The sequence below is a fragment of the Nomascus leucogenys genome, chromosome 9, assembly GCF_006542625.1.
Source record: "Nomascus leucogenys isolate Asia chromosome 9, Asia_NLE_v1, whole genome shotgun sequence".
Lineage (NCBI taxonomy): Eukaryota > Metazoa > Chordata > Mammalia > Primates > Hylobatidae > Nomascus > Nomascus leucogenys.
The window spans coordinates 17,720,852-17,746,193 of record NC_044389.1 but is presented as its reverse complement, the minus strand read 5'-3'; the positions used below and the strand labels follow the sequence as shown (position 1 = coordinate 17,746,193).

Genomic DNA, 25,342 nt, shown 5'->3' with positions numbered 1-25,342 from the left:
TTTTTTTTTTTTTTTTTTTTTGAGACGGAGTCTTGCTCTGTCACCCAGGCTGGAGTGCATGTGCAGTGGCATGATCTCGGCTCACTGCAACCTTTGCCACCCAGGTTTAAGCGATTCTCCTGCCTCAGCCTCCTGAGTAGCTGGGATTATAGGTGTGTGCCACACACCTGGCTAATTTTTGTATTTTTAGTACAGATGGGGTTTCAGCATCTTGGCCAGACTGGTCTTGAACTCCTAACCTCGTGATCCATCCGCCTCGGCCTCCCAAAGCACTGGGATTACAGGCGTGAGCCACTACTCAGCCAAGACCAATAATTTTTATACAATTTAAATGCTATCTCTGATTACCATTCTAAAGAAGGAGTTTCAGACATGTTTTCAGTAGTGGAAGCCTTCCTGGTGTAAAACCATAGCCTCCATGGTAGCTATTTTGAAGAGTAATGTTGAATGTATACATTCTAATCTGTTTGTTAGAGGTCAGTGGTATTTACATTTAGGATACCTGTATATTTTGTCTTCCTTTATATTGTTACTATGTGAATATTATGATCTTGTCATATGATTCTTATGTTTCACATAGCTTTCTCACTAAATATTCATAAAACAAACACAAATTTCAAAATTTGATAAGTTTTTCTTGTCACATTCATATAGAATACATTTAATCATGTCTTCTTTTTCTTTAGTAAATTTCATTCAGTGTTGGGGCACAAGTAAATAGAGGAGGAGGAGTTTCTATTAGAGTTATGATAGGTGTCTCTTAGGGGGTCAGGGGAGTACCTGGAATTAATTTAATTTTAGAACTAATAAATGGAATGATAAATCAGATTACCTGGAGTGAGTGAGCAAAAATGAGAAAAGGATGTTGAGGATGATACCCTGTGGTGTACCAGCATTTATGGAGAGGAATATGTAGCGGACCTGGAAGGAAACAGAAGGACATAGCTTAGCATGGTGGGTTAGAGCATGAGCTCTGAAGTCATATTGGCTGGGATCAGTTCTTAGTCCCTCACTTTCTAGCTGTGTGATGGAGGGGAAGTTGTTTAACATCTGTAAACCTCAGTTTTCTTATTAGTAAATGAGATGAATCAAGTTTTTACCTCATAAAGTTGATACGGAGCTTTCAGTAGGATGCTTGGCACATAGTTAGCACTCATTAAATGTTAGCAAAAATGATGATGATGACTGCAATGACAACATGCTGCCAATAATTGTCTTGGCCCACATTTCTCTACCCATTGTTTTCTTCCATATCGTATCTTTTATTACATCTTTATTACCTACCTTCTGCCTAGATGGCTTCTCCTTTAGCCTTGTTTTTACTAGTAAATGCCATCGCTATTCATCTGTGTGCTTCAACCAAAAATCTCAATCATCCTTGATTTCTCTGTCTCCCTCATTCCTCATATTCAATTAATTGGCAAGTTTTTGACTCCATCCCAAATTGTATTCTGATTACATCTACTGTCCTCATCTCTCTAACTCCTCAGGCCACAGCTACTACCTCCTGTCCAGTCTCCCTGCTTCCATTCTTGCTCTACTCATCCTCCTTCCTAGTTCTCCATGCAGCATCATGAGTTATTTTTGTAAAATGTGTATCAGAACAGTATTGTGCTACCTTGCTGAAAATCCAGACAGACCCCCTTACTCCTTACTCTTGTTGTCAGAGTGTAATATGATTTTCTCAGTGCTTACCTCTTTTTCTTCCTTTTTTTTTTTTTTTTTTTTTTTTTTTTGAGATAAGGTCTCACTCTGACACCCAGGCTGAAATGCAGTGGCGTGATCTCAGCTCACTTTTTTTTTTTTTTGAGGCAGAGTTTCGCTCTGTTGCCCAGGCTGGAGTGCAGTGGCACGATCTCAGCTCACTGCAAGCTCCACCTCCCGGGTTCACGCCATTCTCCTGCCTCAGCCTCCCGAGTAGCTGGGACCACAGGCGTGCGCTACTGTGCCCTGCTAAATTTTTTTGTGTTTTTGGTAGAGACGGGGTTTCACTGTGTTAGCCAGGATGGTCTCGATCTCCTGACCTCGTGATCTGCCCGCCTCGGCCCCACAAAGTGCTGGGATTACAGGCATGAGCTACCGTGCCTGGCCAATCTCAGCTCACTTTTTGTATTTTATTTTTAGTTTTTATATTTTTATTTTTTTTGTATTTATTTATTTTTTTTTTAAGTAGAGATGGGTTTTTGCCATGTGCCATGTTTTCCAGGGTGGTCTTGAACTTCCGAGCTCAAGTGATCTACCTGCCTTGGCTCCCAAAGTGCTGGGACTGTAGGCATGAGCCACCTCGCCAGACTGCTCAGTGCTTACCTCTTTAACCTCATTTCTAACCATGGTCTCCCTTGCTCACCGTACTCCAGCCACAGTGTCCTTTTTGCTGGTCCTTGAACACACTGAGTTCGTTTCTTCCTTAAGACATTTTCTCCAGATGTTTTTCTCTGCTATGGCTTCTTTCTTTTTGTTTTTTAGTCTCTGTGTAAATGTTACATCCTCAGCAAGATCATCCCTGAATTAACCAACCTAAAATAACTATCCACTCGTTTCCTGTCACATTCTATATCACATCACTTATTTTGTTTCTCTGCATAGTGCTTCAGTATGCAGAATAAATATTAGATATTATTATATATTTGTTTGTTACCTGTTTAGTGTCTTTGTGCTATATCCTCCCCTAGTAATATTTGTGGAATAAATGAATAAATTTTTAACAACCACTTTTTACTCTCTATCTTTCAGTAAAAGGCTTTTTCTCTCCATATTTAACCAGCCAGGTGTAGCTGGTTGTGCTCATAGGGAAGTAGGGGAGATGGGAGTATCTTTGACATTAATTAATTATCTTGCTCATGATAACATAGGAGAGATAATCAGTATTTTTGGTTATATCATTTGGATGTAGTAATTATTATGCTGGTAATATAACTAATGATAATTAAATGCTACAAATACCAGGGTCTTACAAATGTTTAATTAGATAACTGGTTATATTTGGTCACTCATTTTTCTTACACAATAGTAAAATTTCCTCCTTTGATAAAAGGCTGGTTTTAATGATTAAATGGCATATTGTCTAAACTAATGTAAGTCACTGACACTTACGAAACTTTAGGAATACATTACATTTGACATTTGACATAGTTGAAAAGTTTAGGGAGATAATTTTTCAAATAGGAAGAAGCACAAATAATTAGGCCTTGGTGGCACATATGGTGTTTTTTTGTTTATTTGCCTTTTTTGGTTTCCAGTGAAGTCTGTAGAAAATATGACAGAAGGTCTATAGAATACATGATAGAAAGGATATTCTGGTTTGTGTAATTTGGAGGTGGGTAACACCTTTTTAAAGATAAAAGATAATAGCATGAGCTTTATTGCTAAATAAAATTTGAAAGACATTTTAAAGTTTTGTTTTAAATTTTGGAGAAATCCAACAATATTAATATAAAATGTAAGGTACTTTATTTAATTAAGTGGCACAGGAAAATCACCAGTAAGAGATGAATTTTCAATAACAATGAAAACCTTATTAATGGTGTTAATTATTGTAATTAATACTGGCTTGTATATTAAATCATTGATAACAATACCTCGAGGAATTATCAGTACATAATTTTCTCTCTGGGGAGACTATTGAGTTCATGCTGTGACTCTTCTAATTTCCCCAGAGAGGATTATCATCATAATGTTATCCTGAATTATCTTATTGCTCAGTAAGTGTCCTTGCCTTCAAATTTAAAGCAAATTAAGAGATTAATTTAGTGCTGGGAAGTTATTGTTTAAAGAGTCTGCACCTGTGAAAATACGAAGCAGTGGCAAACAGAAGGAATTTTATTTTCAAATGAAAAGTATCTATGTGAAGGAAGCTCAGTAAACACAGACCGATATGTAGAAGTTAGTCCCAATTAGTTAGTAAGATCTCGTGTTAATGTGATTAGAGTGTATTCACGTCAAAAAAAGTTTGTTAATAAGAACCCAGAACAGTATACTGATTCTCTACTAGATTCTACTTAGAGCTTGTAGATAATTGTAATCATTCCCTATGTATTTTGGGCCTTTTACATTTATTTAGTTCTTTTGAATACATTCACTGAGTTAGTATTTATTCTTTACTTCATGGCATTTTGATAAAAAGCTGAAAAAAAAAACCCACTTTGGTCTCTACCTTTGAGAAACTCAGTGTCTGGAAGGAGAAATGTATATACATAATTGACCCTGGAACAACAAGAGGGTAGTTTGTGCAGCTGAAAACCCATATGTAACTTTTGACCCCCTAAAAACTTAACTATAAATAGCCTACTGTTGACTGGAAGCCTTACTGATAACAGAAAGTCAATTAACACATGCTTTGTATGTTTTGTGTATTATATAATGTATTCTTACAATAAAATAAACTAAAGAAAAGAAAATGTTAATAAGAAAATCATAAAGAAGAAAAACGATATTTAATATTCATGAAGTGGAAAGTAGATCTTCATCTTTATCCTCATTGTCTTTGCATTGGGTAGGCAGAGGAAAAGGAGAAAGAGAAGGAGTTTCTTGCTGTCTCAGGGAAGGGAGAAGTAGAAGAAAATCTACATATAAGTGGATCTGCACAGTTCAAACTTGTGTTGTTCAAGAGTCAACTGTATAAACAAGTAATTAAAAGCTTGTGTGATCTGGGACCCAACATGGTGCCTTCGTTTGTATGCCTCTTTGTAGAGTTGAATGACTACTGTCAATTGCTACAGAAACAGAGGTAGAAGCCAATAAAGCTGCCTGAGCGAGCTGAAGATGATTCCTTAGAAGAGCTGACATGGAACTGAATCCCAAAGATGAGCTGTGGTTTGCTGGGTATGAAAAAGGAAGTTATTCAGAAGGCATGGGAATAAGCAAGTGCAATGCCATGGGCATGAGGCCAAAGTTCACAGTGCACTTGGGAAATACATGGTGCAGCTGATGGAGGGGGCCATAGCGAGGTGCAAAAGTGACTTGAAAAGCCTTCTGTCATAGATAAGGCATCATTATCCTCATTTGATAGTGGAAGAAACAAAGTGGGTTTTTACTTCCATAAAAGTTGAAGGTCCTCTAAGTGACTCACGTCAAATCTAAAAGCCATTTTTTGCAGCTTAGAAAAAAAAAACCTGGGTCATTAAGGAACTTCAAGAAACTGAGACTCAGTTTACACTCCAAATTGAGAACAGCAAAAAGTCAATTTAAGTGATTTTATTTGGTATATATTTCATATTGATTTGAATCTCAGTATTTTGCTGAGTTATTTTATTCCCAGTAACTTAAAACATATGGGACATAGAACATCATTCAACAAAGAGAATATAGCTATTTCCTAAAAATAGTTCTTTACTTGAGTGGGAACCTGTTTGATGACACCATTTTTTATTTAAAGCACCTAATGTAATGCTACCTAGAGTGGGATGTAACTCAGCAAAATGAAGTATGGCATTGAAAACAATATACTATAATCGCTACCGAAGTTTATAGATAACCTGCCTGATGATCTCCTAAAGGAGACCTCCTCTTATACAAGCTTATTTTTATACAAATTGCAGTGTGGCAAAGAGACCCAAGGGTAGTTGGAGATGTGCAGCTATGCTCCTTCTCATGTCAGCTCTCCACATCTACACTGGGTGACAGGACATGGGAGCAGATGAGACAAGCTGTCACTCACCCACACTGCCCTTTGAAGAAAGGCCATGGGGGGATAAAGGTGCCGCAAATGGGCTGTGAAGTTTACATACACTGCCCACTGTTAAACAGATTACGTCTAATGAAGTGTCTAATGCTCAGGCCATATCAGCCTAATCCTTGGTGGCAGTTCATCCCTCAACTGCCAAAAAACACCGCCCTCTGGCCCTCTTTCGCCACTCTGGCGGCCAAGCACAGGGAGGTGCCCAGTCTTAATAAACCAAGACAGTGTGTGATCTGACATGCAAATGTAGGTCATTGCATATGTAAATGTGTGATTACAAACCTGCATGCCAAAACACATTAGTGAGACTTTGCTCTCAGCATGCGGTTGTCACACTGCCTTAGCAGTTCACGCTAATATTTGTCAAGTTATTGTGCAGACAGAAGATGGAATTCCCAGTCAAATTTAAAGTATCTGAATTGTTTGATAGTGTTCCTAATGATGAAGCTGTATTTTGCTGTTGAGATTGACAAATCTTCATTAAGTGAAAGAATGGTCTCCGTGTATGGGAGAAGGATTTATACTTATTAGATGACACAGACTGTTCTAGTGCATCAATATAAACAATTCTTAGGAAATCATAGACAATTTAAAACATGTTTCCTTTTTAAACAAAACCTTTATTTAAAGTTAAAAACGTAAAAAATTGCCAAATATCCATTGGCTATATCTGAGAAGTGGCACTTTGTGAGTTTCTTTGTTACATATTGTCACATTGACACTTAATTGTAAATTCAATGGCTATGAAAAGAAATCCATTTACAAATGAACATCATGGCAAGTTATCTCCCTTTATTTGATAATTTTATTTTCGTTCTATGTTTCTTCTTGTGGAATGCTTTTTCATCTTCATTTTAAACACTTTTCTATTCCATTTTTGTCTTTATTTTTATTTTTTTTTTTTAGTCAAAAGACTTAACATTGAAAATATCTGTGGATCATCATGTAGGGTCCCATAATGTTGGGTCATATATAATAAGGTGACTTTGCTTAATAACCTGGCAGTGTGGCACAGGCTATACTTGGGAATCAACTAGACATTCACTTGGTTTGATGACATCTACATAATGGGACTGGTGAGAGAATTGAATTTGATGGCATTTAAAGTCCTGATATACAGTGCCTGTTAAGTTGTGGGGATGAAAATGGGACCTTCTATCATTGTTGTAGTAATTATAACAATTATCTTATGGTCCTATACTTATGAAATGAATTTGAGAAATTTGAAAAATTTCATGTACTCTGGTTATTTTGCGTATTTTAAAGGAAGCGTGATGTTTTTCTTGACAGTATTTTGGACTTCTAGAAGAAAACAATGTACAATAACAAATTATTGCTTTTTTTTTAAGAGAAAACATTGGGTTTGAATTATAGTGACTCTTTGGCAGAATTTTACAGTTAGATGTAGTGAATTTTACATGATAGATGTAGTGAAATTAAAAGATAAAATGTACTAGGGGTTAATGCAAAGTGTTGCCCATATATCAAAATAGCCTTCTGCGTAAGTCTAGGATATGGGGTCATCAGCCTTATCAAAGGTTTCTTTGAAGGACTAAGAGTTTAAGCTGAATGTAATGTGCTCATCAACCAGTGCCATCTTTACATTAATAGATCTTTAATATTCAGTTTCATTAGAGGGTGCCCTAGCCTGGCCCCACAACAATGTCGTGTTTGGCTTGGAGAGTACAGAGGGGACTGCAGATGTGAGGAGAATGGTAAACGGCATGGAAGAGTGTGCTCATTAGTACTCCAGGAATCTTGAAAAGGCTCAGGCATGTCTAGCCAAAAAAGAGAAGATGTAAGGGCATGTGATCATTTTAAATAGGCTTTTTTTGTTATATTTTAAATAGCTGGAGATGCTAAAATGAATGCCATCAGGAATGTAAAAGGTAATATTCCAACTTTAGCAATAGACAGTGTCTGACTGTAGTAGATGTTCAGTTAGTGTTTACCCCATAACTGAAGATTGAATGAATGAGTCCATGAACAAAAAGTGAACAAAAGAACTAGGACAATCGGTAAAATTTATAACCTGAATTTTGTCTCGAAATAGGGATGGCCACTGTGCCCCTGCCCCCAATATCTTATAATTATTTCTCTCATAGCACAGTGAAGAGCCTCTTCTATGTATTTGGGTAAGTCGTTTGAGAACAGAAAGCATATCTCATTCACCTCTATTTCCCTAGCAGCCAGCACAGTGCCTGGCACGTGGTAAATATCAAAAAATGTTATTTAAAAAAAGAAATGTCTTTTTCCATGATAAAAAAACAACAAAGAGTATTGTTTAAAATGTAATGATGCGGTACTAAACTTCTTGCCACTGGACATATTCTTTGCCGAAGTTAACTGTCAGGAAGTTAACAAGTGTTTCATGCATTAGTTGGCAGTTTGGACTAAATGATTATGTATTTTTGTAAGGTCCATTTCAACTTGAAGATCTTTTCAAAAGAAAAGAAATAGCAGGGAAATACTAGATTGGGTGGGACAAGTTTATATTCTGTGAACTAAAGACAAGTTACAAGGAGTTCTTATCTAAAAGTTCAAACTCTTCATCCCTATGTTGTATCCTTCTTAATTAACTTTCTTTTTAGGCTTTCCTATCTCACATACTACATATATATATATATATATATATATATGTATGTTTTATATATTTATTAAAGCATATATATGTATGTTTTATATATTTATTAAAACATATATATATATGTATGTATGTTTTAATGTATTCCTTGTTTATTCCCCTCACTAGAATGTAAGTTCCTCGGGTGCAGGGATTATTGTCTCTCTAGTCTGCTACTGTATTGTCAGTGTGTAGGACAGTGCCTGGCATAAGTTTAATAAATATTTGTTGTTGAGTGAATAGATGTCTGCAAACTTACCCTAGGTGTCACCTACATATATGAAAATGATCAGTGATTGTGTGTATTGCGTGTATATTGTGTGATTGAAAATTTTTCTGACATTTTTAATTACAGAAGGCCTTACGACCGGATATGGGCTATAATACATTAGCCAACTTTCGAATAGAAAAGAAAATTGGTCGCGGACAATTTAGTGAAGTTTATAGAGCAGCCTGTCTCTTGGATGGAGTACCAGTAGCTTTAAAAAAAGTGCAGGTAAGATGATTTTAATTATATAAATCAATGTAAAATTATACTATGTGAATTATAGATGAGAAAAGTATATCCTGAATGATTGGGTACTGATAGCCTTAAGTTGAGAATGCTGGGAAAGAATGAAAGTTGTATTTTAAAAGCCAGAATCAAGTGTAGTATGGAGTGGAAATATTAGCTTTAACACTATTTCTAGGCTTTAAAAATTTAGCTCGTATTGAACCTCAAAAAGCTTTCACAACTCTAGATTTTAAGAGGCAGATTTGAGTCATCACCATTACTTCTACCTGGACATTTAACTAGATGTTGAATACTCACTGAAGTTCTACAGCTATAGGCACTGTAGCCAGAAACTGGAGTCACAAAACGTACTGCCCGAAGTTAGTAAATGGCAGTTAAACTATACCAGCAAAAAAATGAAAGGAAAATGAAGTGAACTTTATTTACTTGGAAATAAAAACAATGAGGCAGATAAAATTAGAACATTGATACCTAACTTTAAAATCTCTTATTGTATTTGTGTCATTCTGGAATCAGATTTGCTCTCTAATTAGTCCAGACCCTTTTCTATCTTCTCGAATTCATTTATCTTGCTCCAGTTCCTCTTTCCAAGTCCTGCCCTAACCCTGGAGTTGCAGTCCCACTGAGCTACCCTGGAATGCTCACTTGCCAGAGCCCTGAATGTTTCACTTGCCCTAATGAGATCCTCTGGCCTAGAAAGTACTTGTCTTTCTGCCTTCCAGTGTGTATGACATCAAACAATAAATCACACAGTGAATCATACACTTTTACTTCCCTTTTTCAATTATGGTAATAGTTATTCTTCACATGTGCTACAGCCTATTTTGCTTTGCAACTCTGTTATCTTTTTTCTGCAGAGACCTGTGAAATCTAAATGTCTTTTTTTTAACTTCTTAAGATGTTTAGTATACTTGTGACAGCCAATATAGAGATGAACAGTTTTAATTTACATTTAAAAATGAAACAGTAATGATTTATAAAAGGTTTTATCTGGTATATGTGTTAGATGTAAACAATAATAGAGATACCCCCATATCCACAAGCCAGCTTAAGAAATAAACATTAAAAATATTTTTGACATGTGTGTGCCACTCCCTTCCCTCAGAGATAACCATATCCTGAATGTAATGTTTATCATTCCTTTGTTTTTCTTTATTGTTTTTCCTACATTGGTATGAATTTCTAAAATAGTCTATTGTTTACTTTTGCATTTTTTTTAAACTTTACGTAAATGAAGCATGTTTCATATATGTATCACACACACACATACACACACACACACACACACATACTCGCACAGAGCTTGCTTTTTTCACATAGCATTGTGTTTGAGCAATTAGTCCGTGTTGGTGCATGTGCTGTAGTTTATCCTTTTTGCTACTGTATAATATTCACTTGTTCCTGTTGATTGCTGTTTAAGTTGTTTACAGTTATTTGCTATTACAAACAATGCTTCTCTGATATTCTCATGTCTTTCCTAGTATACACATACAAGAATTTCTCTCTTGTTTGTGCTTAAGAATGGAAATGACTGCATCCCACAGGGGATGCATGTGTACTGCAAGTTAATGCCAAGTTGTTTTCCAAAGTTGCACTGGTGTAAGTTTTCACCAGCAGCATATAAGAATTGCAGTCTTCTCTGTTTTAATATGCCACTCAGAGCTTAAGAAAACACAATATGGAATGTAGGTATTAGTGTTTATGAAAGAGATTACTTTTGGAACGATTATTCCCTTACAAAAGAACTCTTTGATTCATTTTTAAAATGGATTAAATTTCTACTATGATCTCTGAGCACCCAGGGAAATAAAAAAGAAACTAGTGGTATTATTCCTGCCCTCCAGGGGAAAAGGAGTCTATCTAGAACAATATAATGTTAAACCCTGTGGCATGGGTTCCTGATTTAAATAAGAGTTCACAGAATGGAGATGTCAATTTGAGCTGTTGGAATTGGTGGAATTGGAACTTAAGCCAGGCTATAAATGTGAGCCCAGATTGTGGTGAGCATTGGAGCAAGACAGAGGAATTTGAACCGTAGGCAATCAAGGATGCACTGTGGACTCTCAAGTAGGGTAACAATCTTCAAAATCCATTATTTTCAAAATAAAATTACAAGCTCAACATACAGAATAGAGTGGAGAGAACATAGCTGCCAATCTGCCACAGATTGTCAAGATGGGAGGTTGGATGGATTGAGATCCATTTGGAGGTCGCTGGGGACTCTTGGATCCCTTCTCTGATTCTGAGTGTGGAAAACAGGGCTCAATTCTGTCTCTAGTGATTATTTTTTACATTGCAGAACCTTCTCATTAGAAAGAGAAAGAAAGAAGGGAAGAAAGAAAGAATGGAGGAAGGGGTGGAGGGAGGAAGAAAAAAGCTCTTGCTGCATTTTTCTATTGATTGGAAATTTGAATAAGTGTGCGTTAATTTGCACAATTGTATTTCCATTCAGTATTAATTGGATATTACCCTCTAGCCGCCTCTGTTTTACGCTGTGATAAACCTCAAATTACTGTAGGAAGTTAAAGTTTATTCTTTTGGATTATCCCATTCCTTTCTGCTTTAGTGTTGATATTGTGACATCTAGTTTAAACCTAATTTCTTCATAGAAGATAGAAATGATATTGTGAAGATATTCTTACCTTATTTATTAGGGTATTAGGCAACGCCTTAAACCTTTGTAAGAAGAAATATATTTGCATTTTAGACATATTGATTCTTGTGACATATTACACTTGTGCTGAACAGGAAAACCCATGGTTCTTTCTTTTTAAAAAGTCATCTCTGCAGCTTAAAATACAAAATTTTATAATATTGCTGACCAATGCTTTTCCTTTTTGAAGAATGCTAACCTAACTCTTTAAAAAAAACCCTAAAGAATTAAATATTGAATTTCCTCATTCAACTTGTTATTTTAAGGCTGTATTACTTGTCTCAAGAACTGTATTACTGTTCCCAGGTCCACTAGACTCCTTTGTGAATACTTCGGTTGAGTTCATAAGCTAAAGTATTGGTTTTATCATTCATTTCTCTGCTTACAAATTTTTAATGAGATACCATCCAGAATCCTCAGCTTAGTTTTTAAGGCCCTTCCCTACTTTGTGCCACTCCATTTAGTTCACTTATTCAGGGCTGTTAACAAAGGATGTGTTCAGCTCTGGACATTTTCCTGCAGGTTTGCCTCTTACCTGTATGGGAAGGAAGAGTGTGTGTGCTAAATGCATGTTACTTCTTAGAAATCATAAAGGGATCTGAGAGCCTACAGTATATGGCAACATTAACCAGTCTTTTTGAAAATTTACCTGTATCCCATCATGGTTCATTTGCAAAAAAATAAGATGGTACCTTAACTAACAGAACAATTTTGAAATTCTCTCTACCAACTTTGCTTTTCTCTCTCGCCTCTTCTTCAGTGCTTCCCTTCCTGCTGATCATTGAATTCATTCCTCCAGTATTTATTGACCGCCTAGTGTTTATTGGTCAGTGTCTAAGGCTTTAGGAAGATTAAGATAAACATAATGAGACTCATGGGATTCTAGTGGGGGTACAACAAAGACACCTCTAACATAATGAGGTAGGCACTGTGATAGGAGCAGCCTTGAAGAGAAAAGGTGTGAGGAGGAGTTTAGGAAAGAGGCTTCACAGAGTTTGTGAGCTGGGTCTCAAAACTTACGTTCTTTATGTTGGAAGATTATCAAAAACTTCTTTTGATCTGGTATATTCAATCTCTATTTTATTATATTTTGCTCATTGATTAGAGCTATAGGATTGAAGTTGGTTTTTATTTTATCAGTCTGACATAGTGTTACAGTAGTGTGAATTTTGGGCCTTGCTGTTTCTTAGTTCTTTGACCATTGTTACTGTCATTTTAAAATAATACGTGAGGTATTTTGATCCTTTGTTCATTAATGCTTAATTTCTCTTTGCTTACTCTTAACTATATTTCTAGATAACACTATTTTACTGTGTGGCAGCCATTGTCAGTGAGATTTTTTTTAGGAAGAAAAGCTAAAATAATACTTCATGTATTTATACAAATAAAGTGATAATATCGTTCAGATTCACCTTTTGATTCAGGTGATCTCAAAAAGTCTTCCCCAAAGTATTCTTTGATAATGAATGCTTACCTTTTATTTACTTACGTTTGCTAGTTGCTTTAAAGTATTTTTCAAGCAAATAACTTTTTAATTTCTATTAATAAGTTACTTTTTACTCATGTTAATTTTAGATTCCGCATGTTTGCATATAATTAGAAATTAGGATTATAGATGATCAGAAATTTGTGGACAATGATAGCACTTCCATAATACATAGAGTGATTTTAATATATTCATAACCTCTGTGGCTTTGCATTCAATCTCTTTTTCAGTGTTCATTGTGATTAATAAAGTTATCTTGCAGCTTTTATGAACTTCATTTAATCTCTATAGACTTCCTTTCAGATTTCCAATTGTTATTTGAATAAATGAAAACTAAGCATTTGTAAGAATAATTCATAAATGACATTTAAAAAATACAGAACAATTTGGTAAATTAATGTTAGTTTTTACTTGTCAGGGTGAAATAGGCTTTTATCTTTAAAATTAAAGCTTTTTAATTTTAATTACTTGTACTTGCAATCTTATGCATTTCTAAGCAGATAAGAAACAGAAAATTTCCAGTTTTATGGAATGTTTAACATTTTGGGGTTAAACTACTATATGGCAGACACTGTACTTGACAATAGGGACACAATAGTGGGACACAATAATTAAATCCAACATTTTTGTGTGGAAAATAGACAATAAATCAAATAATCATAGCAAAAAATAAATCAAATAATTATAGCCAAAAAGGAAATGACCATGCTGTGGTATTAGAGACAAACTAGAGGAGGAGAGCATTTTAGATAAGAGTGTGCAGCAAAGGCCTCTCTGAGGATGTGAAATTTAAGCAGAGGTGGAGGATATGGAGTCAGTCATCTGAAGGGTAGTGATAGGAAGGTTCCAGCTGTAGAGCCGGGTATGGTGACTCACGCCTGTAATCCCAGCATTTTGGGAGGCCGAGGCGGGCAGATGACGAAGTCAAGAGATCAAGACCATCCTGGCCAATATGGTGAAACCCTGTCTCTACTAAAAATACAAAAATTAGCTGGGTGTGGTGGCACATGCCTGTAGTCTCAGCTACCTGGGAGGCTGAGGCAGAATTGCTTGAACTCGGGAGGCGGAGGTTACAGTGAGCTGAGATCATGCCACTGCACTCCAGCCTGGAGACAAAGCAAGACTCTCAAAAAAGAAAACAACAACAACAAAAACTTGCTTAGTATATTTTTTAAGTACTTTGTTTTCTGCATTTTAAATGGTCTTTCTTCTAACAATTTGACATATGCCTTTTTAAGGGGATATTTCTGTTAAGTTACTAGAAGGATTTTGTTTCCTTTTAAAGAAATCTAGTGTTAACCTTTTCAGTTTCATTAGCTATGAGTAATTTTGGCAAAATTTTAAGATGACAAAAGAAAACCTTTAAAATGATTCAGAGAATACCAAGAATTTATCAGTCATTACTTGCCTAACCACAGCTCATCCCTTGCTCTTACCAAGCATAAAATGAGTTTAAAAACCTGAAGAAACTTTGGTAGAGCTGAATGAAAATGATGCCTCCTGAAGACTTGTTTGTACATATTATATGCAAGATATTCTTACAAAGTCCATATTTTCACCCAAGACATACTGCTTTTTCTAGCTCATGAAATCATCGGACAGCTTTTAATCTGTGTTTGGGAATGATGTAATCTAAATATTCATTATTATTTATTTTTGTCTTGACTTGTTGGCTGAGAGAAAAAGAAAGATACTTCTGAATTTCCAGTTAAATGTATTTGTAAATGTATTTCGTTCAGAATTTAGTTTTGCTTTAGATGTGCCATCAATGCTTATTTCTCCCTGCATTTGAGGAGTGACTTTTGATATTATTGAAAATTCAGTTAAAAATAAAAGTCAATTTGTAATTCTAAATTAATTTTTATAACTTGAATTAAAGATTTTCTGTGTAGCATGTTTCTATCTTGGTATGTTGTATCTCGTTATGGTTTCCTAAAACTCTTATACATCTGTTATTCATTCTTATCTCACTCACCCTCTTTTGTTTTTTAAAAATGTTGTTCCACATCATAGAGACATTGATTACTGAGCGATTAGATACGTATATGTCTCCAAGTTTGCGATTTTCTTCATTTTAATTACTGGTACTATATGGGCATTATTCTTTCTCTGCCTCCTAAAACAAACAAACAAAAATACCAGGAATTCCATCAAGATCTGATATACTTACAATTTTGTGCTTTCCAGTATATCTCTGAGTTATCTCAAATTCCTTGTAAAGAGCATTTCCTGAGAATGGCATCAGCATTCATGATGCATCAAGAATCAGTTATTTCTCATGCCATTTTGATTTAAAGTGCAAGTAGTCTCTGTGTGTGTGTTTCATACCTATAACTAATATCTAGTTCAAATTTTTCTATTTCCATTAGTGTTTGTTTTATTATTTAACATGTTGATATAGTAATCCCTTTGGGGGAATGAATGGCATTTCTATGTGAAATTGCTAAATGTAAAGCTTATTTCTTCAGTTCAAGAACTTTCGATTTTACACACACACACACACACACACACACACACACATATATATATTTTTTCCTGAAGGGCATTATGCATTCCTGCTTATATAAATCAGTTATTGAGAGCCCTTCCAGCCAGCCATGCTCACCCCCATTAAGGTTCTTACATCACTTTGAACAAGTAGCACTTACAAGTTGTGTGTTAATTTTCTGTGTTGCAGTCTGCATTCTGCATCTGACACTGTGCATCTTAAAGGACTGCAAGATGGTTTTCTTGTTTGTATCTGTAATAAGATCTGATAGTAAGATGGCATTCAGCATGGATTTTTATATGTAGAAAGGGTGGACATTAACAGTTTAAGCTTGTCTGTACTCAGGATCAGGTTATTCATATTAATCATTTGTGTGTAAAGTTAAAACTATGATGCTCTTGGAGAAAATTTCCGCAAGGTTTTTCCTTCCTTCCATAAATGGTGTCATATGGTTTGTTCTTTAATACTGGTATTTTTTTTAAGCCCTGCTATTGGTGTCCATTTATATCTAGCTCATTTTGTCAAAGCTTGATGTATACAACAGCTTAATGTTAGCCAAAGCATATCTTACTAGATAGTTTATGCGAACTTTGTGATAGTGATTTGCCACTCATAGTCCTTTCCTTTTTTTTTTTTTTTTTACCCCTTTTCCTTTCCTTGCTGTTGTTTCATTGCGTTGCATTCTGTTCCATTATGAAATCATGGTAGTTAACATGAGTTTACTGTGGCTGACATGGTTAGAATTACTGCTAATGGAAAAAAGAGAAGTTAACTCTCTTTAATATATGTACTGGCATACATATTTCTTCTTCTGTTATTTGATTAAATGGGAGAAACTTTGATGTAATCTAGTCTGTCTCTTTTTGTAAACCATTAACTAAGATAAGGCTTTATATGTTTTCAAATCTTAAACAGTATGCAGTGCTCAACTATTCTACATTAAAAGTTGCAGAACATAAATTTGATACTTGAAGTTTTCATTAGAAGTAGTAGAACCAAAATAATGTTAATGAAAAAGCATATATATCATTTTATATACTGCTGTTTTCACTATGTAAAAAGCACATGCATTTGTACAAGAAATAAAAGGGACTGAGCCAAAGCTAAAATTCTTGAAGGCAGTGAGTTTATGGATTTTATTTTTGCTTTATAATCTTATCTAATATCTTCATATGGTTTTTTTAATTAAGAAAAATTAGAACTTTGTGTATCTTTGGATATTGAGAATGGTATCTAGAAAAAGTTGCCTTATAAGCTGTAATTATACACCCTTATTTCATATTTACTTTTATGCATTAGATATCTTTTGTTCCTGGCTGGCAGAATCCTATAATTCTTTCAAGGTTCACCTCTAATGTTACCTGCCTCCCTACATGGGAGGAATTTCTTCCTTAGGTTTCTAATACTACACTTTGTACACACATATATTTTAATACTTATTAGCTAGTTGTGTATACATTAGACTTTGTGACAGCCTGGCTCATTGAGAAAACACTGACTGTGGAGCCAGAACAACCTGGCTTCAAGTCCTGATTCTGTCCTTTACTAGTTTTATGATCCTAAGCATATTATTTAATCTTTTTGAGCCTCAATCCTCATCTTGTTATTGCGGCCAATACTACCTATCTTACAAGATTGCAGTGAAGTTTAAAGCATTGTGTAAAGAGGCCAGCCCTCTCTGGTAGTGTCTAATAACTATTTCTCTAATTAAAAAGACTTGGATTCTGCCACTCCTTTGACATTGTCTTCTTTTCCTGGAATGTTAGCTGGCTGAATCAGGAAGACTTGATTAAGCTGATTACTAAAAATGTCATTAATTTTTTTATTTGTTATGTAACTAGGGTTTTAATCAGCTTGCAGTACTGCCTTAGATTTTTTTTGCAGTCTCTAAGATATTGCTTTTTTAAATGTTACTTTCCACACACTTAGAACCTTGAGAGATTTGTGTTTTCAGAGACACATGAAATATCTTTTTGGTTGTATTTTTTATTTTTATGTTTTTAACAGTAGGTTAATATTTTTCAACCTTTTCTTCATTATCTTCCTCCAAGCTGCCTGTTTAGACATTTCTTTCTAATTACCTCTACCCATGAAATTTTAATTCCACAAATACAGTATATCTGTTCATGTGCAGTACTGTATGTGTATCTATACTTTATACTTAATAGAGTAAAATTTTGTTACCCTTCTCCACAAAGAACCAATTTTCACCCCCTTGGAATGATATCACCCTTGTCAAGAATGCATACATCAGACCTTTTAGACATGATTTGATGGAACAGATTAATGGTTCAGTGCTTGGGTTCTAGATGGATAACTCTGAGAATGAATTCTGCTTGCTCTGTTGATTAGCTGTGTGACCTTTTGTCAGTCTCCTTAGCTTTCTAAAGCTTCTCTTCTTCATCTGTAAAATGGGAATACTACTATTATCATCCTCATAAGGTTGTGCAGTACATTTAGCATATATTAATTGTGCAACATATATTAGCTATTACTTTATCATCTCAATAATCACAACTTTAATTTTGTTCATTGGAACTTAAGACCTGAGTGTCAAGGGATATCTAACTGTTCTCTTTATCCGTTTTTAAAATACTGACTGCTGAAAATGTAAGCATTGTTGGTAACATAAGATACCTACAGACCTCCTTAATAAAGAAAAGCTAATCAGAAAGAAAATTCCTTAGTGTACATATAATTACATGTAGAGTATTAAAATGAATTTACACAATAGCTTGAACCATAGGTTATTATTTTATTAAGTAATTCTGGGTTCTATTTTTAGATATTTGATTTAATGGATGCCAAAGCACGTGCTGATTGCATCAAAGAAATAGATCTTCTTAAGGTAATTAATGAACTATTGACTCTTTTGAACATAACATGGTGATAAAAGTGATTTACTAAAATACCACACTTAAACACAAAAAGGTTTTTAAGACATGCTACACTGATTTCAAGTAATATTATATAAGGTTAAATTTCAGTATATTGAAGAATGTAGTTATTTTTTGGATTTATTGTTAAATAATATAATCAGAACATTTGTAGGACCAGCTTTTTTTTCTCATTTCAAACTAGGAAATGGATAAAATGGGCATAAAACATTGAATAATTTTTTTTCTTGACCACCCCAACAGGACATATTCTAAAGGTTAAGTAATATAAATGCAAATTAGTATTATCTCACCATGTATTATATTGAGAATGTGGACTAATCAAAATGGTTCACGTGCATTTTCTAATATTTCAATACTTTTTCCAGACTTAGACAGAGTGCATATAAAGAGTATGCCAGGAATTAGCTTTTTAGTTTCCCATCTACTAAGAATATGACTGAGATTTCAGTTATTTCTGCACTGCTTCTTTTATAATGAAGTTTCTTTTGAGAAATGCTGTGGCCTATGTTGTATTTTTATAACTTTTAGTTAAGACTTGGCTGTTTTTTTTTTTTATACCATCCGTTTATGTTAGTGCCTAAAATGAACCAGATTTATGCAAAAAGGAAAAAAGTAAGGTCAAAACAATGTTTTCTGACTATTCTGTTTGTTGTAGTTATTTCTTGGCACATGAAGTAGCTGGCTTAAATATATGTAAACTTTTACTGTGGAAATAGCATGTCATCATAGAAAATTTGCGGCGAAAACTTTAAGTAGAAAGAAGAAAGTCACCCATACTTTATGCATAATTTCTCTGAGAAACAATTCATCTTCTATTAATGTGTTTAAAGATTGGACAAAAGGATTGCAAATGAGTAGGGACTGATACATATATTTCTACAAGGTAAAATTTTTCTTAGGGATGATTTTATGAATTGGCTCACATAAATAAGTCCTGTATGTTATTTGATATAAAAGCAATAGTTAGATATAGTATAGTAGATACCAGCTGTGTTTTGTCTACTAGCTGGAGTTATTCTAGGACCAGCCATAACTTCCAAGTAGGAGTAAAAAGGGATACTTTATTTATCATTGAGTGTTCCTAAATGAAAGTTCTCATTTTGAGGATGTAATTTTTAGCAGTTGGTGACCTAATTCTATCATTTACTTCTTGCATCTGTTGATATGCTTATTGGGCATAGCAGTACTTTTAAATTAAGATTTAAATGTAAAATATATTATTTCTAATAAAGAATATTAAGATAAATTAATTTATACCTAGTTTTACTTTTAATAATTGTAATATTTCACAATTCACTAAAGAAAAATATACTGTCATGTTAAGATTTCTGTAATTTAAAAAATACAGTTAAGTTTGTTCTTAAGTACAAAACTATAAGTGACTCTTGGATATTTACAGTAAGAAAACTTTCTGATGCCTGTTTTATTTTCTCAGCAACTCAACCATCCAAATGTAATAAAATATTATGCATCATTCATTGAAGATAATGAACTAAACATAGTTTTGGAACTAGCAGATGCTGGTGACCTATCCAGAATGATCAAGGTAAGTTTTAAAAAAATTGTCTTAATGTTTTGTTTTGTTTTTTTCTAATAGAATTGTCTGTTAAACACATAGGGATATTAGATATTTTAAACTAAATACCTCAATGCAAGGCTTATCTGGTAGATATGTAATAAATAGTAGATGGTTAGTGATCATAATTCTGAAACTGGTTTACTTGGTGATGTTTACACTGGTCAGCTGAAATATCTAAACACCCCAAAACCAACTTGGAAAGAGGCCAAGATACTTGTCTTCTGTAAGTTGAGTTACAGTTTTGCTGTTTGATTCTTTGAGCAGACCATGCTTGATCCTGGGTCTCTGGACATGAGTAAAAGGAGGTTCTAGAGCAGCCTGACCTGTTTCTGGTGGGGGATCCATCAAAGTAAGTGGGATTTGCAGTCAGACCTTGGATATCAACCCCACATAAAAGTTGTTTAACCTTCTTTTCTAAGGGCATATTAATTCATAATTAATATAATTAAGTTGTTTAACCTTCTTTTCTAAGGGCATATATTAATTGGGTTTAAGTTCAGCTGCAATTAATAGAAACGCTTAAATAATAGTAGCTTAAAAACTGTTTGTCCTTGGGCCAGTTACTTCTCAGTGTCACATTTTCTAAAAAACACAGTAATAATAGAACCTGCTTTATAGGATTGTTGTAATGATTGAATTAATTAGTATTTATTAAGAGCTTAGAAGAATGCCTCACACATTGTAAGGCTATGTAAATGTATCTGCTGCTGCTATTATTATTGTTATTGTTATTATTTCTCTGTCACATAAAAGTCTGGGGCTAGTATGGTAGCTCTGCTCTATCAAGAGTATTTTAGAGACTCAGCCTTTTTCTAGCTTATCAAGTCACACTAGGCTTGAAGGGACAAAGAGTACATGCTGGCTTTATCTTAAAGCACATTCCTGAGTGCTGCCTGTCACACAACATTTTCAACTTCATTCCCTTGGCCAGAATGTAGTCTCATGAACCTATCTAGCTGCAAGGAAGGCTGGAAAAGAAAGTCTTCATTCAGCTGGCCATGTGCCCAGCTAAACTTCTGTTACTATGGAAGACAAGTTGAACCATCTAGAAACAAACAAGAATAACCGAATGAGAAAAACAAAAGCTATTTATTCGAGCTTGCTGTAGCAAGGGAGTCAGCCAATCATCACTTGCATCTTGGCAGAGAATTAAAAGCAAGCAAAGGAATGAAAGGTTTATAGAGGGAAGAAAAGGGAAGCTTTTGGGTATACCCTGATGGGAGGCTGCTGACATAGAGAAGCTATAGACCAGCTGACTAGAAACAGGGCGTCCTTGTGATTGGTTAGGAGTACATATTTGGCTTTCTCTGGTTGGTCCTAGTTAGAGGCAGGGACAAAGTTAGGGAAGCTGTCAGTTATTAATCAATTGTTATAGAAGTTACTGTTTAGCTTCCTAGATTGTCACTAGAGATAGCAGTCTGGCTTCCTGAAAGTCTAACTTATAGCACGCTGGCTTCCTGCATTGTTTAGTGTAGATAAAGAGTTGATTTCCTGGGCAGGTAGGAAAGATTGATATGTGGTTGGATATATGTGCATACATTAGTACATATGTCTTTAAATAGATGGATGGATGTGTGTACATACATTAGTACATATGTCTTTAAAAAGTATACATACAAACATACTATATATTATATTACTTAACCATCATAATAAAACTATATGACAGGTATTACTGACCCAATTTTATTTATATGGTCCTTCCTTTGTCTCCCTTATTGCCATGTCCCAGAAATAACCTCTAACCTTTATGTGCATAAAACCTTCCCAACTTTACTTACTATCTTTATACCCATTTAAATATAAGAATATATACTAATACATGTATTCTTTCTCAGACACATCACGATTTATTTTATTACTTTGTTAATAGATAATTGGATTGTTTTCATTTTTTATTCTTACAGAGAAATCTCAAGTACAAAGCCTTATCTACATCAATACAACTATATCTATATATACTCTATTGTCTATTTCTATTACATAGATTCATACAAATATTGCTGAGTAAGAGTATGCACATCTTAAATGATAATAGCTATTGGCAAATTAGTCCCTTAAATAGTTAATACCAATTTGTAGCTTTTAAAAAATAGCTCTAGATTTTGTTTTTTCATTTATTAGACATTTACTATGTGCCAGGTACCTGGTTTATGGCTTTTTGGAACTCATCATCCAGTGGGAGAAACAGGCATTTGACTAATACTAATATAAAACGATATACCTGCAGTTGTAATAAGTTATATAAAGGAAAAGTGTGGGTTATAAGGCATGATTATAACAGGACCTCTGAAACTACACTAGTGAATTCAGATGGCAATTAAAGGATTTTAATCAGTTGTCCTAGTTATTTAATCTTAATGATTGAGCCAGTTTCTACATCAATAAAATTGGGTCAGTAATACCTGTCTTACAGTGTTGTTATGATGGTTAAGTAATATAATATATAGTATGTTTATATACATACTTTTTAAAGACATATGTACAAATGTATGTGCACATACCCATCCATCTGTGCCTGTATGCATGTATGATATCTGATAGATATTCACATTTTCTTTATTTCATGTAAACCTCTGATCACTACTCTTCTTCTAGCCTCCTTGCATCATACAAATCTACCCTTTTTTACTCTTCAAAGTTGACTTTATTCCTCCAGTTTTACAGAGTAGAAGTCACTAGACAGGAGCACCCTCAGGTTCCCATGACTGAATCTGCTAGATCTACTTGTGTCTGTTACTGTTCTCTTCTCCTTCTCTCCTGTTACCACATTCTTGTTAGATAGGAGGGATTGTTATGTGTCCCTCCACCTGGGTTCTCTATCCTTTCTCTGCCTGTATTCTCAGAAATTTTAATTCCTATCATTTTCTGTTCCCAGTCCTAGATTTATAACCATTGTGCACTTCTGAGTACCTTCTCTCGTCATTTAAATATGCTCAGGTCACTGTTATTTTAAACATATTTATACATATATATACATGCACACACACCTGTTCCCCATTCATTCATTCATTCAAGAAACTTATTTTCCAGCGGGGAAGTCAAATAAAATGCTAAAAGCAAGTAGAATATATGATATGCCAGATGTTGATAAATCAATTAAGAAAAATTAAATAAGGAGTTTAGAGGAGGTGTGTTGCTATTTTATTTTATTTATTTAATTAATTTTTTTGAGATGGAATCTCACTCTGTTGCCCAAGGTGGAATGCAGTGGTGCGATCTCGGCTCACTGCAACCTCTGCCCCCCAGGTTCAAGCAATTCTCCTGTCTCTGCTTCCTAGTAGCTAGGACTACAGGCATGCACCACCACACCCAGCTAATTTTTGTATTTTTAGTAGAGACGGGGTTTCACCATATTGGTCAGGGTGATCTCGAACTTTGACCTCAGGTGATCCACCTGCCTCAGCCTCCCAAAGTGCTGGGATTACAGGTGTGAGCCACTGTGCCCAGCCTGTGTGTTGCTATTTTAAGTAAGATGATCTCAGAAGACCCTCTTAAGTCCTACCACCCTCACCTCTGCCTGCCTTTTCCTTCAATTACTACCCTAATTCTTTTTTTTCCTTCACAGTTCAGACACTTACTCCTGACCCTCTTACCAACCTACCACACATAATGGCTCTTCAGTGACCTCTCTCATGAAAGCCAGAGGACTTTGTCCAGTCTTCATTCTGCTTGATTTCTCAGCAGCATTTGGCTCTGCTTATCATACTCTTCCTAAAACACTCTTCCACCGGCTTATTGAGTCCCACAGTGTCTTGATTTTCTTCCTACCTCTCTGGAGACTATCATTTTTCTTAAATGAGTCATTCTCTTTTTCCTGGCCATTAATGATGGAATTTTAAGTTTCAGTCCTTGACTTTTTTTTTTTTTTTATGTTCTTACTCATGTTATAGCTGATCTCATTCATACCTATGGATTCAATTACTCTCTATACTCTTGTCGACTTCCAATTTTTTATCTTTAGCATGGAGCGCTCTTTAAATTCTGACTCTATGTGGCTCAATATGTCTGTAAACTAATTCCTTACAGACTACCCATCCTCCCATGTTCCCTAACTCGAGGCCTGGCACCAGTTTATCTAGTTGTGCACTCTGAAAACCGGGACTCTTTTTTGTCATTTCGCTCTCCCTTACCTCTTCTTTTCAATCTCACCAGATTCTGTTTATTTTTTCTTCTAAATGCCTTTCAAATTTCTCCACCCGGCTCCCTTTCCATTTCTCTCCCTATCATCTCTCATGTGGAGAGAGCGAGAGCTTTTTAATTGTCTCCCAACATCCAGCACCCATTCCTTAAATCCGTTTCTCCATCAGTCTTTAAACTGTTGGGGGGGGGAGAAACAAAGAAAAAAGAAAACCTTCCTTTCAATCAAATCTTTCTAGGTTTTCACTTTAAGGGTAAAGACTAAAATGTTTGGCAAGATTCAGCAAGCCTTGTGTGATACAGAAGATACGCTCCCTCAGAGAGGATCAGAGTCCGTTTTGTGTATTCACATATCCCAAGTGCCTAGAGCAGTGCCTGGTACAGAGCTTGTGCTCGGCATATATTTGCTATGGAATCTGACTCCTGCTCTTGCTGTGGCACATTGGCCTTTCATTTCCTTGAATGTGATTTTATTTTACGTGGGATGCTCTTCTTCTCCATTCTTGGCTGACATTATTTCTGCTTGTACTTCAGTTCTTTACTTAGCTATCACTTCCTCAACCATTTTCCTTTGACTCATAGAGTACTTTATGGTGTAAGTGCTCCCAGAGTACCCTTCCTACATAGCACTTAGTAATATAATCATGTATTCATGTGTGTAATTATTATTATTATTATTATTATTATTTTCTTTTTTTGAGGCGGGGTCTCGCTCTTTCGCCCAGCCCAGAGTGCAGTGGCGCAATCTCGGCTCACTGCAAGCTCCGCCTCCCGGGTTCACGCCATTCTGCTGCCTCAGCCCCCCGAGTAGCTGGGACTGCAGGCGCCCGCCACCGCGCCCGGCTAATTTTTTGTATTTTTAGTAGAGAGGGGGTTTCACCGTGTTAACCAGGATGGTCTCGATCTCCTGACCTCGTGATCCGCCCGCCTCGGCCTCCCAAAGTGCTGGGATTACAGGCGTGAGCCACCGCGCCCGACCTCTTGTGTGTAATTATTTTATTGGTGTTTGTATTTCCCATTAGACTTAAATTTCTGTTGAGCACAGAGACCACGCTGGCTTTGCTTGCCTGGCTATCTTCAGCTTCTAGCTCATAGCAACGACTTCAATAAATATGTAGTGAATAGGTGTATAGAAGTTGGTTGTTTTACTTCTATTACACTTCTGTGTTCCAGGGCTCAGTAGATAACATGGGTGGTTGTATAACTGTCACAGCAATTTCCTGCTGCTTTATGCTCTGGTCTCATAGAGAGTTGCTGTGATATTCAGTGTATTTTTTTACGG

At 35.3% G+C, this 25,342-nt stretch overlaps 1 protein-coding gene across 1 annotated transcript in view; it reads left to right on the top strand.

The window, feature by feature from the left end:
• Positions 1-25,342, top strand: part of NEK7 (NIMA related kinase 7) — a 153,250-nt gene that overhangs the window by 80,670 nt on the left and 47,238 nt on the right. The window contains exons 3-5 of the mRNA XM_003264513.4: positions 8,656-8,796; positions 18,227-18,289; positions 19,777-19,887. Of these exons, the coding sequence (XP_003264561.1) occupies positions 8,656-8,796; positions 18,227-18,289; positions 19,777-19,887 (315 nt within the window). The remainder of the gene's footprint in view (positions 1-8,655; positions 8,797-18,226; positions 18,290-19,776; positions 19,888-25,342) is intronic.